The sequence below is a fragment of the Neoarius graeffei genome, chromosome 25 (genome assembly GCF_027579695.1).
Source record: "Neoarius graeffei isolate fNeoGra1 chromosome 25, fNeoGra1.pri, whole genome shotgun sequence".
Lineage (NCBI taxonomy): Eukaryota > Metazoa > Chordata > Actinopteri > Siluriformes > Ariidae > Neoarius > Neoarius graeffei.
The window spans coordinates 36,795,282-36,814,137 of NC_083593.1; the positions used below are offsets into that span (position 1 = coordinate 36,795,282).

At 42.0% G+C, this 18,856-nt stretch overlaps 2 protein-coding genes across 4 annotated transcripts in view; one reads left to right on the forward strand and one right to left on the reverse strand.

Moving 5' to 3' along the window:
• The first annotated feature begins 443 nt into the window (after positions 1-443).
• LOC132873523 (la-related protein 6-like) lies at positions 444-1,867 on the forward strand. The gene is made up of 3 exons (XM_060909182.1): positions 444-496; positions 607-814; positions 917-1,867. The coding sequence occupies exons 1-3, from the start codon at positions 483-485 to the stop codon at positions 1,865-1,867; spliced, it is 1,173 nt and encodes a 390-aa protein (XP_060765165.1). The 5' UTR covers positions 444-482.
• Positions 1,868-3,949: 2,082 nt separating this feature from the next.
• phax (phosphorylated adaptor for RNA export) overlaps positions 3,950-18,856 on the reverse strand; it is a 50,382-nt gene continuing 35,475 nt past the window's right edge. For all 3 annotated transcript variants that reach the window (XM_060908669.1, XM_060908670.1, XM_060908671.1), the window contains 5 exons: positions 18,022-18,141; positions 15,372-15,970; positions 15,103-15,223; positions 13,623-13,706; positions 3,950-5,826 (listed from right to left, as the gene is read on the reverse strand). In XM_060908669.1, coding sequence (XP_060764652.1) covers positions 5,545-5,826; positions 13,623-13,706; positions 15,103-15,223; positions 15,372-15,970; positions 18,022-18,141 — 1,206 coding nt within the window. In that variant the 3' untranslated portion in view covers positions 3,950-5,544. The remainder of the gene's footprint in view (positions 5,827-13,622; positions 13,707-15,102; positions 15,224-15,371; positions 15,971-18,021; positions 18,142-18,856) is intronic.

Sequence of the window (18,856 nt, forward strand, 5' to 3'; positions counted from 1 at the left end):
CGCCAAAGATGTCAAAAACGTGTCATCAGCCCTTTAACTGAAACTCTTGATTTGTATCTGCATGATTTTATACATCGTACTGCTGCTGTCAAGGGATTGGCTGATTAGATAACTGCATTATAAATTGGCCGGTGAGTTTATATACTTATGATAATATAATCACATAATATAACTATTTTTGGCACAAGAAGTTCGTGTAACCTTTTTTGGCTCCTCTTGTGATGTCAGTGTGTGGAAGTGTCCTCAAATGGTAATCCAGCATTGTTCTCATAAACACTATTGATTGGTTCGATGCTGCGTGACAGACTCAGCTGTGTGGGTGTTTCCAGTGGATTTATAACGATGTAGGAGAGCATCGAAGGCAGACCAGACCACTCAGGCTCTAAGGGCTATTATTCAACAGTTTTTACATTGGCATGTACATTTGAAGAACACTGCTACCAAGTGCACTGAACATCAAAGCTGAAGACAAAACGGACAGCATGAGCAATAAAAAGTAAGCTCTATTTTTTATTTATGCTTCTATATTTTTTTAAATTTTTTGCTTATGAAACATTTTTCTCATCTGTATATTAATCGAACACCCTGTTCCTTTGCCTTCTTCAGATATTTGTCTGTGTCAAACGAAAATGATGACGATATAGACCCTGATAACTGGATACCTCCAGATGCTGATCTGATACGAAAGATGGTCTCTCAGATTGAATATTACCTCTCTGATGAGAATTTGGCTAAGGATGCTTTCCTTTTAAAGCACGTCAGGAGAAATAAGATGGGTTATGTCAATATCAAGTTGCTGACCTCTTTTAAAAAGGTAAAAAGGCTTTTTCGTTCTTTTTTTTTTTTTAAATGATTTCTTTGTATACCTAGCTGAACTGTAATGTGTACTATGAGGCCCTTTTCACTTTGATTCCAGATGAAGCAGTTCACAAAAGACTGGCGGGTCACAGCCTACGCCCTCCGGCATTCATTAACACTGGAGGTAAATGAAGAGGGAAATAAAGTGCGTAGATTAAAGCCCGTGCCAGAGTCTATCCTCTTTCAGGTACCGAGCAGACTCCTGCTGGTCTGGAACGTCAAAGAACCAAACCTGACAGAGGACATGGCACATGACACGTCAACACCTCGCAAGAGCACCATGGAGACTGCTATTGCAATTCTGGAGCCATTTGGCACCATCACTATGGCTCGGGTCAACCGGCCTGGCCGAGAGCTTCCACCGGAGCTTCAGAAATACAGCTACAGATACCCAGAGCTCTTCACTAAGGAGAGCGTACTAGTGGAATATGAAGATCTGGAAGGAGCTGGACGTGCTTATCACCAACTCTCGCAGTCCGAAGAGAACATGAAAGTACTCCTGGTAGGGAAAGCTTCCAAGAAGAAAGCTGGTGATGTGGGTTTGGAGGACAGAAGTAATGGGAAAGGGATCTCCATCCTGAACCAGCGCATGTTACGGCTTCAGACTGGTGGTGAAGACTCCTCAGCATACAGCTCCTCAGAATCAGAGTTGGCCTCCTCATCACCTCAAGCGAGCATCCCTCGCTTTTTCTCCAGCCAGGTGTGCGGCAGCCCCTTAAGTAGCCCACGTTCTAGCCCCAGATGTGTCCGTGCGCCGATGTCAGGTCCTTACATGTCACCACTCTTAGCCTCGGAAGTCTGGGGCAGTCCAGGTACAAGTCCAGAGTTGCGAGAGAAACGCAAGTTGTGTGCCAACCAAAACAAGCACTGTCAGATGAGTGAGAAAAGAGCTCTAAATGGAGACACAGCACCACCTGGAGTCCTGCGTCTGCCTTATGGTCCTGATGGGAGTCGAGGTTTTCATGCGATCATAGTTAGAAGAGGACTTCATTATTCGTTCAAAATATAAGTAACTAAATATTTAGTTGCAGTCGTCTGTTATTTGTGCTGTATGTTACTGTCGTTTGATTTCCAGACTTCTGAATATAAATGTGTGTAGTGGTTCTGTGCTTGTGTCTTAATAAACAATCCATTTCTGAAATGTTATGTTTCGAATACAGATTCAATTGCTTTTGTTCACATTGTAGAAAGGAACACATTCCCAGATTTGTTTTTTTTTCCCCTGATAATCTCAGTTTCTTAATGACCTTCAAGAATCACCTCTACAACTCAACTGAAGTACTGAGAACATATTATTTAAAAAAAATAAAAATAAATTAATAATAATAATAATAATAATAATAATAATGTGCTGTTAATAAATTTTGACCCAAGGACTAATCTAAGTCATATAAATCAGCCATACATTCATTCTTTCATTCATCTTCAGTGACTATTTTATACAGGTCAGGGACTTGGTGGATCCAGAGTTTATAATACTGTGTGAAAAGGTAGGGATGTACCCTGAACGGGATGCCAGATCATCGCAGGACATCACGCACACCCTCATTCACATAGAGGAGCAATTTGGTATCATTGGTCCACCAGAATGTTTTGGGTTAAAGAGAGAAAACCAAAGAACACAAAGGCATAAGCAATTTACACAAACTCTAAAATGATCAATACTTAAACCGGCAAGTGACTATAAATAAACACCAAACATAAAATTCCCACTATAGTCGAAATAGTCATATAATACACTCTTAGAAATAAGGGTACCAAACTGGACTCGCTGGAGTGATACCATCAAAGGTACATCTTAGTCTCATATCATCTCTAGCCGCTTTATCCTGTTCTACAGGGTCGCGGGCAAGCTGGAGCCTATCCCAGCTGACTACGGGCGAGAGGCGGGGTACACCCTGGACAAGTCGCCAGGTCATCACAGGGCCGACACATAGACACAGACAACCATTCACACTCACATTCACACCTACGGTCAATTTAGAGTCACCAGTTAACCTAACCTGCATGTCTTTGGACTGTGGGGGAAACCGGAGCACCCGGAGGAAACCCACGCGGACACGGGGAGAACATGCAAACTCCGCACAGAAAGGCCCTCGCCGGCCACGGGGCTCGAACCCGGACCTTCTTGCTGTGAGGCGACAGCGCTAACCACTACACCACCGTGCCGTGGTGCATCTTAGTACTTTTAGTATTTATCTTTTATCTACGAAGGTTCATGTTGTGTAGCTATAATTAGCTTTTAGAGTCAAGCTTTAAAAGGTGCATCAGTGGTTCTGCAAATCAAAGTATGTACCTTTTATTATTTCTAAAAGATGAAACATATCTACCCTTAATGGTAACACCTCAGTAACAAGGAAAAGTATTTCTAAGCATTCAGTTTCCTGGAAAGACCTTTGTTGCGAGCGTTCTTACACCTGGGGATTCTGTAACCGTGGCATAATTTATACGACAGAGGAACTGATATGATAATCGTCAGAATTTAGACAGTCACCATGACAACTTTTCATAGTTGAGCCTGTGCAGATCTTTGGCTCTGCTCCAGTAGTGAAGAGGTTCGGTTTCATCTCAGACTGAGGACCTCTTCAAGCTAGTGCCAACAATAATCATACCAAATTTGGTGCAAGATGAATGAATGAATAAATAAATAAATGCATGCACGCATGCTCTTTTATGGCCGTATCAAATAATAGCATAATTTGGCTATTTTCTCCTTGTTCTATATAGAGTAGGCATCATTTTGTCATTAGCTGTGATGCAATGCAGGAAAAAAAACCCTCTACTGAGCTAAACTTGGATGAATAGTCATCTTCAGCCCTGAGCTTTCAATGCTTCAGTGGGAAAGAGAGACCTGTGGGTCAACTGAGTCAGAGATTTAACACAAAAGACAGGAAACCATCAACTGTACTACTGAGGTACAGATATATTAGCCACAGTAATATAATAGCAGGCTATTGCTTCATGAATCGTGACATGTAACAGAAAAAAAAACAAACGAGAGAGTATAGACAGCCTTCTCACTTCTTAATTAGTGGTCTGGATATCAATATACTAAAAATTCTTACATTTTGAAGAATGGTCAAAAAAAGGATTCTAATCAGAACTTTATTTTAAAATTTGGTACTTGATTCAATGGCAAACATAAAAACCTTACATGAGAGCATTTTATTCATTGACAAAACGCTCACGTATTTGACATGAGCATTCTGAATGCTTAGTGTATCTGAATACGCTGTCATTTTTCACAAATACAAATTTAACATCGTGGTTAGTCAATGGCAGGCAGAACAAGTGCACGATGATGAAGCATCATTATGACTAGATTGTGACAAATGCTCAGTGTTGCTTTGTATTAAGCATAATATCATCTGTCAGTACTTGTACAAGTAGTATTAAGCAGATTCTCTGAACAATTTCAGGACAGAAGGAACCGAAGGTATGATTAGGTTTAACTTGATTGCACAGACATTTTAGTACTAAAATAAAGTATAAAATTAGTGAGCAAGCAAAAGTGCATGGTCGTAACTGGCTTCACTTACACTATACTGCATAAAACTGCTAATTAAAGAAAATGTCATTAATAAGGCTGCGTTCACAAGGTTCCCTCCATTTAAAAAAAAAAAAAAAAAAAAAAAAAAAAACCTAAAACACTGTATTCAGCCAGATTTATACCAAGACTGGTCTGTGACATCGGATACCAACGAACGTCCCAGAAATACCCTTTTGTTATTCTAGCCACATTCACTGGATATGAGCAATCACGCACTCTGATTGGCTACTCTACAACTAGGCTATCAGCTCATACTGTGAGTAGAGAAAGACAGAGCATGTTGCTGAACCAACCAAGGATGAAATAAAAACTCTACTCAACCCCCCCCCCAAAAAAAGCAACAAAATATGGAATAACACAGTATTTGATGGTAAGATCTTATTTTTCAGGAATTATTATAACATTTTCTACAAATTGCTACTGTCATTTCACCGGTTTGTTTACATTCTAAGTGGAAATTATTTTGTCGCACGTTTTGTATAAAAGTTTTTATTTATCGAATTTTGCTATGCGCCTCATCGGGTATCAGCTCATGTACGGCTCGACGTCGTGGAATAACTGTTAGTTATATCGAACACTGAAATGAAAACCATTGACACCAAACTAAATACATCATTAAGCACAACATTCGCTCACTTTAAATATATTTATAAAAAAAAAAAGCCTATGCTTTCTACCAGCACTGCCTTCCATGCTGATTTTTCCTAACTTGCCTCCAAACTGAAATCTGATTGATAAGATCATGTTTGTCCTCACTCTGCACTTTTCTGAAAAGGGACTTTTCCTCTTACATTCAGAAGAGCTCCACAGTGACAGAATCACGTTCTGCCTTCCTCCCATAAGATTACGGTACATGTAGACGTTAAAGGCAGGAAAAGATGCCTAATGTCAAAGCAGCCGAAGGTTTCTGAGCTCGTTAACACCGACACGGACACCTTTATGCAGTGCAGAACTTGCCATGTCCAGCCTCACCCAAGAGATGGAGCATGAAACGGGGGAAAAGAAATGACTAGGTCAAACACACGTACGTTAAATGAAATCTAATCTGCTCAGCCCACATCACTGAACATGGGGACAGCTCAATTTACTGTCTCGTCACTATCTACACAGTCTCTCAGGAAGAAAATCAGCAACAATCAGAAAACCTCCAGGTCATTTGAGTTATAAACTACAGGAGCTTCCTCTGTGCCCAGCGCAGACTCGGGCTGGTCCTCACCCCCATCCTCCAGCGACTCCAAAGCGTCATTGGTGTCACTGGCAAACGTTTCCCGAGAAACATCATCGTGCTCCTGCAGGTTCAAAGTGCCGATCGCTTGCTTCATTTTCTTGGCTACTAAGTATTTTTGTCGCTGCTTGGCGGCCTTCTTGTTTGCCTTTTTGCTGTTATACTCTTTCTGGTTCTCTTCATAGAATATTTCCTAGAAAGAAAAAAAAAAAAAAAAAGGTTTCTTTAAGAGCAAGACAAACATTTCTGACATATGGACTGATGTGTCGATTCCAGAATCTTCAATCTGTAATTTTCTCATCTCATTATCTCTAGCCGCTTTATCCTTCTACAGGGTCGCAGGCAAGCTGGAGCCTATCCCAGCTGACTACGGGCGAAAGGCGGGGTACACCCTGGACAAGTCGCCAGGTCATCACAGGGCTGACACATAGACACAGACAACCATTCACACTCACATTCACACCTACGGTCAATTTAGAGTCACCAGTTAACCTAACCTGCATGTCTTTGGACTGTGGGGGAAACCGGAGCACCTGGAGGAAACCCACGCGGACACGGGGAGAACATGCAAACTCCACACAGAAAGGCCCTTGCCGGCCACGGGGCTCGAACCCAGAACCTTCTTGTTGTGAGGCGACAGCGCTAACCACTACGCCACCGTGCCGCCCCTGTAATTTTCTCCTCTCACAATATTTCTTACAACAGAAATAGCGTGACGGTGGTGGCAGGGTTGAAGCTGCAGGTAACGTGAGGAGTTTCTCCTGTGTAGGATTACTGGCAATTTATTTATGGGTCTTTTGTGCGTTTGCAGAGAGGAGGCAGTAACACCACCACGCCCTGTGATCAATGCAATAAAAATAGCTGAAAAGTGAAAGTAAGCAAATATAAAAATACACCTTTGAGTATTTTTACGCTGCCTCCTGTTTCCTCATTTCCCCTAAACCATGACAGGGTTACAAATTGCTCTGCACATCCTAGACACACCATCTCCTCTCACACTTTGCCTTCGTTTGCAGAGGACATATTTTAGATTATTTGCTATAAAATAAGGTTTGTGGTCGTCATTTCTTAAACTAGCCCAACTTGGCATGACAAAATGTCACCCTGCCAACTAACCATCCTGTCTGTTGCTCCTCCTCCACTGGAAATCTTTATAAACTGAAGATGGGGCAGCGTTCTTCCTGCCCCAGTGAGCCACTGGTAGTGCTCGTTTTAGTTCCCATTTCTGGTGACTAGACGTAATAACTAAGGATGCTCAGTGGGGCAGTTGAGCAAATCAGCTTAACATCAGCTTCCTTGTTAAAAGAAATATGCAGAACCATGGCCTCGCTTTGTTTATAAATGCCTTGAGACCTCAAGAATGGCATAGGAATAGTTTTAAGTGTTAACAATGAATCTAATCTAGTAATTTTTATGCTTAAAATGATTCATATAGGTAACCGTCTGAGTGAATGACCTTGACACCTGTGACGTCACTGCAGGAAATCTATCGGTCTCATCGCCATTTCCACTACACTTACCCACCCACAGTTGACTGCAACTCCAATCCTCCATTTTGGACATGTTTTGCAAGAAGTTCACGGGCACATTGGGCACCTACGAAGTGGTCTCTCCTCTGCACATTTTACTGAGGACTTGTACAAAACCTCCGATCTGTTGAGGAGCGTTGGCTATAAGCCCGTATTGAAAGAGGGTGCAGTATCAACAATTAAAAGGAAAAAGTACAAGAAAAGGAAAGCAAGTTCAGTTGCACCAGTTCTCCTGGAGTGTGAGCCGAGGGTTGTTGGTAAAATCTGGGACAGGACAGGACATGATTGCTCAGGCAGGGACCTCCCCAAGGTTGTTGCTAAAAATCGGTGACGTCCTCATCTCATCTCATTATCTCTAGCCGCTTTATCCTTCTACAGGATCACAGGCAAGCTGGAGCCTATCCCAGCTGACTACGGGCGAAAGGCGGGGTACACCCTGGACAAGTCGCCAGGTCATCACAGGGCTGACACATAGACACAGACAACCATTCACACTCACGGTCAATTTAGAGTCACCAGTTAACCTAACCTGCATGTCTTTGGACTGTGGGGGAAACCGGAGCATCCAGAGGAAACCCACATACAGGCCCTATACGGGTGTGTATAGCTATACATCTCATTATCTGTAGCCGCTTTATCCTGTTCTACAGGGTCGCAGGCAAGCTGGAGCCTATCCCAGCTGACTACGGGCGAAAGGCGGGGTACACCCTGGACAAGTCGCCAGGTCATCACAGGGCTGACACATAGACACAGACAACCATTCACACTCACATTCACACCTACGGTCAATTTAGAGTCACCAGTTAACCTAACCTGCATGTCTTTGGGGGAAACCGGAGCACCCGGAGGAAACCCACACGGACACGGGGAGAACATGCAAACTCCGCACAGAAAGGCCCTCGCCGGCCCCGGGGCTCGAACCCAGGACCTTCTTGCTGTGAGGCGACAGCGCTAACCACTACACCACCGTGCCGCCTCAGTGACGTCCTGTCCCGTGTTTTAGTAATTGCTTGAGCCGAGCGGTAATGGCAGAGTACTCAGTATGGACAAAATGGAGAATGAGTGGACCAGCCATCTGATTTCTCCGCTGGATATGCTTGCCTCAGCAGCGATACCTCGCCCTTACACGGAAGGAGTGAATGAACGGAGAAATGAACGAACAACTGAAAGGCAGATTGTTTCAAAACAATCGGCCACAAGATCGGCCTTCAAGAAGCGAGAACAGACGGGTAAGCTCCGACTCTCATTTGAATACAAAACAAAAAACAACACGTTATTCACCTGCATTTAGATTAATCCATGTAACTTGTATTGGTGTATTTAAGTTACCGGTCTAAGATTATTTAATTTGCTTCAGAATGTGATTGTCTCGGTTCATCTGATTATTTAATTAGCCTTTTACGTTTTATCAGTGAAAATGCATGCATGTACATGTTGCATAAGTTATAACACCTATCCTGTTTTAATGAGCATCAACCCACAATCAATGAAGTCAAATCAGTCTTAGTTGAGCAAGTCGGTAACAGGATTTCTTACTTTCACCATAAATTTTTATTTATATGACTTTGGTCTATAGCTGTCAAAGGCCTCGGCCTTAAAACCGGTTCCCGCTGTGACGTCACGCACTCAGGGCTGGCTGGCTCAGATCAAATGCCAACTTTGCGGTCGATTTTAACTCTCAAAAATATATATTTTTTTATTCCCATTTATGCAGCATACAAGAGTCAAGGATGGAGATACTATCCACTCAGAAACGTATTTAAAAATAAAGGCTCTGCATATTTCCTTTAAATAGCATCGTTGGTCACTCAAAAAAGGTAATTAATTCGTATTTCAGCTGAATTTAAGATGTATGTAATTGTAAGTTTGCTGAACAGCTGATATGCTACTATGGATGAGCCACCACTGATGACACAGACATCCTGAGAGGATTCTCCACATGCTTTTGTTGCATAATCCATGGAAAATATGCTACCCTGGATGAATAGCAATTCAGACGAGTAGCATCTGCCATACTAATGGATCAGGGACAAGATAAAAGAAGTGAGAACTTAAAAGGGATCCTCCAGCAGATTTATTCTCAAACTTAAGTAAAATTAGTCGCAGATTTCAAAAATCAAACTTTCATTTGCGGAGACCAAATAGTGTTGAAGAAAAATGAAATTTCTTGAAAATGCCAGATGGACTTCCTGCGGTGGTGACGTACGCAAAGACGTCATGTGGTCGCTTGGAGCAGCTCAGCCGTTTATATTCTCCATTTACACCGTAGGTTTACCGAATTTATCGGTTTTTAAATAAGTATGCCTCACTGGGTAGCATATAAAAATGCCACAATGATGCTAAAGAGAGAGCACAAGCTGGAACTAGACTGCATTTCTACAGAGAAAATGCCAAGTGAGCTTGATCAGCTGGAACAGAGTACCACTGACAAATTGAATCAGACAAAAGACCTCGCACTACGAATTTTTTGTTTTAAAACATGGTGTAAGAAAGTATGTGCCTGCGCACTCTAAAACCTTGGTTTAAAATGGCTCAACTCGCAGCACGATATGGTACTTCACACTTTTTTAAAAAAAAAAAAAAATGGTGATGCTGGGTAGATTAACAGAGAACGTGAGGCATTCCCCCCCCCCCCCCCCCAATTCTCTTCCCTTCATTCCCCCCCGTTCAAAAGAATGGAGTTTCAGGAGAAAAACCTTGGTGTCATGTCATGCTGCGTGCCTCCTGCTCTCAAATCTCCGTTTTAAATCATACCACTCTGTCTGCTCATCTACCCAGCACCAGCTCATGTTATTTAAAAAAATAAAAACCACAAACAAAACTGGATTGTAGAGCGTGAAATGTCATGTCATGCTGCAAGTTGAGCCATTTTAAACTTTTTTTGGCTATGGGAAAAAACTACAGAAAAACAAGAATGAGAGAACAGGTGTGTCTATCCAAAAGCTGCATACAAAAAAAAAAACAAAACAAAAAAAAAAAACACTACACCGGTTCAGGCAGGATGTGTCAGAGTTGGAACGGTGTTGATATCTTTAAGACAAAGACTTGTCGTTTTACAGGTTTCTGCGTTATGCAGCTTACAGACTTGGTGGACGTATGGCTACTTGGGGAAAACACTAAGGAGTCTCATTAGTGTGCTTGCTCAGCACAAAGCAGCATGAAGTACACTAGTGCTCTTAAGTTTACTTTAATAATAATAAAAACAATAGTGCGCATAAGTTTTTCTCCTGAAACTCCATTCATTTTAAATTGGGGGGGGGGGGGGGGGGGGACGACACACAATATACCAAGTGCCAGCTCATGTTTAAAAATTTATTTATATATATATATATATATATATATATATATATATATATATATATATATATATATATATAAATAAAAGTGCGAAGTGTCATGTCGCACTGCAAGTTGAGCCATTTTACACCAAGATTTTAGAGCGCACAGGCGCACACACTACCTTAGATGTTCCAAAAAAAAAAAAAAAAAGATTGTCGCACAAGGTCTCATGTCTGATCCAGTTTCTATCAGTGGCACTCTGTTCCAGCTGATCAAGCATACTTGGCATTTTCTCTGTGGAAATGCAGTCTAGTTCCAGCTTGTACTCCTGTTTTAGCATCACTGTGGCATTTATATGCTACACAATGAGTCATACTTATTTACCTATTTACCCCTTAACGACGACGTATGACGACCCCGTGTATATCCCATAATGAGGACACATGACGCCGGCGTGTATGCACCATTAATGACGACTCTGAATTTGCCTCTACATACGTATTTTACCCTTTACAGGTATCCCAGGTGAATATTTATGATAAAATGTATGAATTTTGAAAAGATAATTGAACGTTATATAAAGCATCTTCGTAAAGTTGCAGTAATCATTTATTGTACACCATTTGACAAATTCTTCATGTAAAATGTGAAGACTGGTTTTCACACAGGTATTACTCACCTTTCAGACACTACCTATGAGTTGATGAATGTTGAAACATAACAGTAATTTTTGTATTCTGTCTCATATCATCTCTAGCCGCTTTATCCTTCTACAGGGTCGCAGGCAAGCTGGAGCCTATCCCAGCTGACTACGGGCGAAAGGCGGGATACACCCTGGACAAGTCGCCAGGTCATCACAGGGCTGACACAGACAACCATTCACACCTACAGTCAATTTAGAGTCACCAGTTAACCTAACCTGCATGTCTTTGGACTGTGGGGGAAACCGGAGCACCCGGAGGAAACCCACGTGGACACGGGGAGAACATGCAAACTCTGCACAGAAAGGCCCTTGCCGGCCACGGGGCTCGAACCCGGACCTTCTTGCTGTGAGGCGACAGCGCTAACCACTACACCACCGTGCCGCCCGTATTCTGTCTCATGCCCTCTTTTCAAAAATGTCATGATTGTTTCAACATAATGAAGGAGAAAACTGATATGAACAAAACCTTGTCTTTAGACAAGGGTGAACAGTATATACAGACAACCCCAATTCCAAAAAAGTTGGGATGCTGTGTAAACTATAGATAAAGTCAGAATGCGATAATTTGCAAAACATGGAAACCCTATTTTTCATTGAACATAGTACAAAGACAACATTTCACATGTTGAAACTGAGAAATTTCATTGTTTTTTGAAAAAAAAAATTTATATATATGCGCTCATTTTGAATTTGATGTCAGCAACACATTTCAAAAAAGTTGGGACAGGGGCATATCTACCACTGTGTTGCATCACATCTACTTTTAACAACACCCGGTAAACGTTTGGGAACTGAGGAGACCAATTGCTGGAGTTTTGAAAGAGAAATGTTGTCCCATTCTTTCCTGATGTACAATTTCAGTTGTTCAACAGTTCACGGTCTCCTTTGTCTTATTTTGCACTTCATAATACACCAAATGTTTTAAATGGGAGACAGGTCTGGACTGCAGGCAGGCCAGTTTAGCACCCAGACTCTTACTATGGAGTCATGCAGTTTTAATATGTGCAGAAAGTAGTTTGGCATTGTCTTGCTGAAAGGAGGAAGGCCTTCCCTGAAAAAGATTTTGTCTGGATGGCAGCATATTGCTCTGAAACATGTATATATCGTTCAGCATTAATGATGTCTTCCCAGATGCACAAGCTACCCATGCCATGTGCACTAATGCACCTTCATACCATCACAGATGCTGGATTTTGAACTGTGCACTGATAAGCTGGATGGTCCCTCCCCTCTTTAGCCTGGAAGACGTGGTGTCCATGATTTCTAAAAATAATTTCTCCTTTTGATTCATCAGACCTCGGGACAATGTTCCACTTCGCCTCAGTCCATCGTAAAAGAGCTCGAGCCCAGAGAAGGCGCCGGTGTTTCTGGATATTGTTTATATCTGGTTTTAACCGGATGCAGTAATGAACTGTTTTCATAGACAATGGTTTTCTATAGTGTTCCTGAGCCTATACAGTGATTTCCACTAGAGACGCGTCTGCTTTTCATGCCTGAGGGCCTGAAGATCACAGGCATCCAATGTCAGTTTTCAGCCTTGTCTCTTGCATACAGAGATTTCTCCAGATTCTCTGAATCCTTTCATGATATTATGGACCATAGATGATGTTATGCCCAAATTCTTTGCAATTTTACATTGAGGAACGTTATTCTTAAATTGTTGTACTGTTTGCCCATGCAGTCCTTCACAGAGTGGTGAACCCCTCCCCAGCTTTACTTCTGAGAGACTCCACCTCTCTGGGATGCTCCATTTATACCCAGTCATGTTACTGACCTGTTGCCAATTAACCAAAATTTTTTTTTTAAGCATTACACAACTTTTTCAGTCATCTGTTGCCCCTGTCCCAGCTTTTCTGAAACATGTTGCTGACATCAAATTCAAAATGAGCATACATTTTTCAAAACCAATAAAATTTCTCAGTTTCAACATTTAATGTGTTGTTCTTGTACTATTTTCAATTAAATATAGGGTTTCCATGATTTACAAATCTTCACATTCTGTTTTTATGTACAGTTCACACAGCGTCCCAACTTTTTTGAAATTGGGGTTGTATACAAGGGTGGCTGTAGCAACTGCTTTAAGGGGTAAAGAGTTAAAAACCGATTCAGTAAAATGCTTGTAAAACTACGATGTAAAAAGAGAATATAAACAGCGGAATTGCTCCAAGTGACCGCTACATGACATCATCGCATATACCCATCGGGCAGGAAGCCCGTCTGGCATTTTAAAGAAAATTCATTTTCTCCGCAAATTAAATTGACTTTTGAAATCTGCGACTACTTTTACTTAAAATACGTTTGAAAATAAGTCGGCTGGAGAATCCCTCCAAGTGTATGAGGACAAACAAAAACATGAACGAGTTATGAATCAGGGACATAATCATGTGGGGAAATAAGTGAATGTATAAAGACTTGGTGTATTTCCTCTAGATAATGTTTATAACAGAACACCATGGTGGTTCATTCTTCTCATCATACCTTGACCTGATCATGAGAAATACTAGGAGTATGTTTCAGCAAGTTCAGATAAACCCCTCCAGGCGTCCGCCTTCTACTGCCATCCTGTGGGAAGGAAACACATACAAATACACATGTTCAAGCTATCAATAGGGGTGTTCACACGGCAACTTTTACTCCGGTGTAGCACCGGGGCTGCCCCGGTAGAGCGTTCACACGGTACAAAGTTATACCGGCGTAGCCCCTGAAAGCTGCTTAAACCGGTGCAAATCTAACCCTGCTCGGGAGGTGGTTTAAGAAATTTACTCCGGAGTAAATGCTAGTTTGCGGGGCAGCACCGATATAAAATGGGACATCTGAACGCTACAGGGGTAGACTCGCTACGCGTGAGGAGAGTTGATTACATACGGGCACTGCATAATTTGCATCCTGGTATTTTGCGCTTCCAAAATGGCGAATATCAACAACAACAACAGAACTGCGCGTCTTCCAGTGTTGCCAGATTGGGCGGTTTTAAGTGCATTTTGGCGGATTTGAACATATTTTGGGCTGGAAAACGTCAGCAGTATCTGGCAACACTGGTGTCTTCATCCACGTTGTTTTCCCGGCGCTTGGTGATGCCATGACAACCGGAAAAAGGAAGTACATTTTCACGCATGCGCATATTTCATTTCCGCATTATTACTATCGTATAGCACGGTCGCAAAAACTGCCGTGTGAACGCAAGTGGGGCTGCACCGGTGCTAACATGCTTCTCTCTAGTAAGCAGGGTTGTGACGTGTGAACGCTCCACAAAATTTACACCGGTGTAAGACATCTCATCTCATTACCTCTAGCCGCTTTATCCTGTTCTACAGGGTCGCAGGCAAGCTGGAGCCTATCCCAGCTGACTACGGGCGAAAGGCGGGGTACACCCTGGACAAGTCGCCAGGTCATCACAGGACTGACACATAGACACAGACAACCATTCACACTCACATTCACACCTACGGTCAATTTAGAGTCACCAGTTAACCTAACCTGCATGTCTTTGGACTGTGGGGGAAACCGGAGCACCCGGAGGAAACCCACGCGGACACGGGGAGAACATGCAAACTCCGCACAGAAAGGCCCTCGCCGGCCATGGGGCTCGAACCCAGGACCTTCTTGCTGTGAGGCAACAGTGCTAACCACTACACCACCGCGCTGCCCGGTGTAAGACATATCGCAACAAAATACATCGGTGCAGCATCGATGCAAACGTGCCGTGTGAACACCCCTAGAATTTCAAAGGATGTCAGCAGAAGTAATACAGCTCAGCAGTGCCGCCCACTGAGGAGTAGTGGGAAATTACATTTCTCTATCAAGTGTATTACCATGCAACGAATAACTCCACAATTTATTTTAATAAATTAACCTATCTAATTTGTATAATAATGCTTTGTTACAGCATGTGTGTTGAACTACCATTGCTTCAAAACAATGTGAAAGTTATTCAAAGTGGAAATGTGGGAAGGCTTACCACTGTGTAAAGACCTCCGCTTTGCTCAATCGTTGCAGTTTCTGACAGAAGCTCTATCGCTTTCTTTGTGCCAATCACCTTCACGACACGCTCTATTAACTCCTTCTTTGGCTCCATTAACCTTTTAAGAAGAATAGAGAAGACAATCATTATGCAACATAGCATGACATAACATCCGATACACTGTATTAAACGAGTGATAAAACAGTCTGTTATACACACAATCAAATTTCTGAAGATGAAATTTAAAAAGAAGATATTTTCCTCACCTGTGTGCTATTTCATCAATCACTTTATCTTCAGGGTCATCCATCGTGAGCTCATACCGCCCTTTAAAGTCCATCTCGGCTTTAGGACCAAGCCGTTCCTTGGCTGACCGCTTCCTCTTCAGATGGCCATCGTTCTTCTCTTCCTGTGCTCTGTGCTGCATGTATTCCTCGAGCTGCCCCTCCAGCATGGTCTCCATGTCATGCTCCTCCTTCTCCTTTTCCATCAGTTTACGTGCCAGTAAGTAATTATAGGTCTCAGACTGACGGCTGTCCATAGTGATGCCCCCCTCCATTCCCATGATGCCAAGCTCAGCTGCAACAGCCTCCTGGCTTTGCTCCTGCACCACAGAACCCCAGATGTTGTTCACTTTGCGGCATGGAGGACCCATGACAGTGCCGGAACGTCCGAAAGCTGTGGGAGGCACAGGAACATTGGAACACTTCTGACGCTTTCGCCTCCACAACGCAGCCTCTTCTTCCGAGTCACTGTCGCTGGAATCGGTTGCAATGGAGCTACGGTAGCTGGTGACATATGAAGCAGTCTGTGGACGATCTCCACTCTGGAAGTGCTGGGCTGAAAAAGCTACTGCAGAAGATCTCTATGGAAGAATTAAAACAGACTTTCAGAAACGTACAGTGGTGCTTGAAAAAAAAAAAAAAAAAAGTTTGTGAACTCTTTAGAATTTTCTATATTTCTGCATAAATGACCTAAAACATCAGATTTTCACACAAGTCCTAAAAGTAGATAAAGAGAACCCAGTTAAACAAATGAGACAAAAATATTATACTTGGTCATTTATTTATTGAGGAAAATGATCCAATATTACATATCTGTGAGTGGCAAAAGTATGTGAACCTTTGCTTTCAGTACCTGGTGTGACCCCCTTGTGCAGCAAGAACTGCAACTAAATGTTTCCGGTAACTATTGATCAGTCCTGCACACCAGCTTGGAGGAATTTTAGCCCGTTCCTCCGTACAGAACAGCTTCAACTCTGGGATGTTGGTGGGTTTCCTCACATGAACTGCTCGCTTCAGGTCCTTCCACAACACTTCAATTGGATTAAGGTCAGGACTTTGACTTGGCCATTCCAAAACATTAACTTTATTCTTCTTTAACCATTCTTTGGTAGAACAACTTGTGTGCTTAGGGTCGTTGTCTTGCTGCATGACCCACCTTCTCCTGAGATTCAGTTTATGGACAGACAGCCTGACATTTTCCTTTAGAATTTGCTGCTATAATTCAGAATTCATTGTTCCATCAATGATGGCAAGCCGTCCTGGCCCAGATGCAGCAAAACAGGCCCAAACCATGATACTACCACCACCATGTTTCACAGATGGGATAAGGTTCTTATGCTGGAATGCAGCATTTTCCTTTCTCCAAACATAACCCTTCTAATTTAAACCAAAATGTTCTATTTTGGTTTCATCTGTCTACAAAACATTTTTCCAATAGCCTTCTGGCTTGTCCACGTGATCTTTAGTAAACTGCAGATGAGCAACAATTTTCTTTTTGGAGAGCAGTGGCTTTCTCCTTGCAACCCTGCCATGCACACCATTGCTGTTCGGTGTTCTCCTGATGGTGGATTCATGAACATTAGCCAAATGTGAGAGAGGCCTTCAGTTGCTTAGAAGTTACCCTGGGATCCTTTGTGACCTCGCCGACTATTACACGCCTTGCTCTTAGTTGGTCGACCACTCCTGGGGAGGGTAACAATGGTCTTGAATTTCCTCCATTTGTACACAATCTGCCTGTGGACTGGTGGAGTCCAAACTCTTTAGAGATGGTTTTGTAACCTTTTCCAGCCTGATGAGCATCAACAACGCTTTTTCTGAGGTCCTCAGAAATCTCCTTTGTTCGTGCCATGATACACTTCCACAAACACGTGTTGTGAAGATCAGACTTTGATAGATCCCTGTTCTTTAAATAAAACAGGGTGCCCACTCACACCTGATTGTCATCCCATTGATTGAAAACACCTGACTCTAATTTCACCTTCAAATTAACTGCTAATCCTACAGGTTCACATACTTTTGCCACTCACAGATATGTAATATTGGATCATTTTCCTCAATAAATAAATGACCAAGTATAATATTTTTGTCTCATTTGTTTAACTGGGTTCTCTTTATCTACTTTTAGGACTTGTGTAAAAATCTGATGTTTTAGGTCATATTTATGCAGAAATATAGAAAATTCTAAAAAGGTTCACAAACTTTCAAGCACCACTGTAAAAGGGCAATAATTTCCGATAGATCAGACTACCATTCATTTTGCTGTTCAGCTCCTACCCACAGTAACAACAAACACAATAAAGAGATGTGAGTAGAACAGTACACTACAGTACTTTATGACTAGAAAAGTTAAAAACAATCAGTATCAGGCAGAAATCATCTCTGTCGCTTCTTTCAACCAGAAAGACTTGTTTCTAATGTTTTAAAAGCAAGCCTTCCTGGCTGAAAATAACAAATATTTAATCTGTACTTCTGACGGCACTAAATTAAGCAGTTCAGCACGCTGGATAAATTCCACAGCTAGTAGCGTGAGTTAGCTAGCTAAGTTCCCTGACTGAGGTAACCTGGTTAGCTAACCCGAGAAAGCGCGTTTTCAGTCATTAAGGAGAAATTGATGCAGGTTTTATATTCTTACCTGCTGCCGGTCTTCTGAATGCATTTCTGGCTCTGAATCAGAGCCACTTATTTCCCCATCCTCCAAATTCTCCATTGTGTCTCTGTTGTTATGGCCCGCCATTTCTCCAACCCGGAAGTTCTACGGAAATTGAAGCGCAACAACGTCACGTGCGTCTCACCTGATTGGATAAACCTTGAACCAAGGCTGCGTTAGAAATAGCACGGATTTAAAAACAAAGCGCACTAAATAGGATGTAAAATACATGACGTTACACACTACGTAGTGCACTTAGTGACGCATTTTGAGATACGAACTAAAAACCGACGGTTTGGAACTTATTGAATATCCAAAACAATAAAAGTCATTCATTTGCTGTACCAAACAAGCCTTTGGAATATCAACCAAGTATCCAGAATAAGAAAAATACCGTGTATAATTAAATCAACTCAAGTATAAAACACCACATTTTATATTTATGAGAAATTATACAGCAAAATTTGCCAAGCCTGGTTTCTCAGTATTAACCCTTTATTTACGTCCCAAACAAATTATTTTTCCATGTTGTAATGTCAGCAATCACCATTTTCACCAAAAAAAGAGGAAATGCTAAATATCGCATGTAAAAATGTAAAATAAAAATAATAATAATAATAATAATAAAAACATTTATTTTTTTCACGGTCCAAATCCTGCGCTCTGATTGGCTGGTGAGCGGGTCCGTATCCTACAGTACGGACCGCGGTTATGGACCTCTGGCGACTCGCTCATTCACAACAACAAACATGGTAGCAATTTTTGCCAGCATTTATTTTCGCATTTCTCAGGAGAATAGCATTAATTTTACAGCATGGAT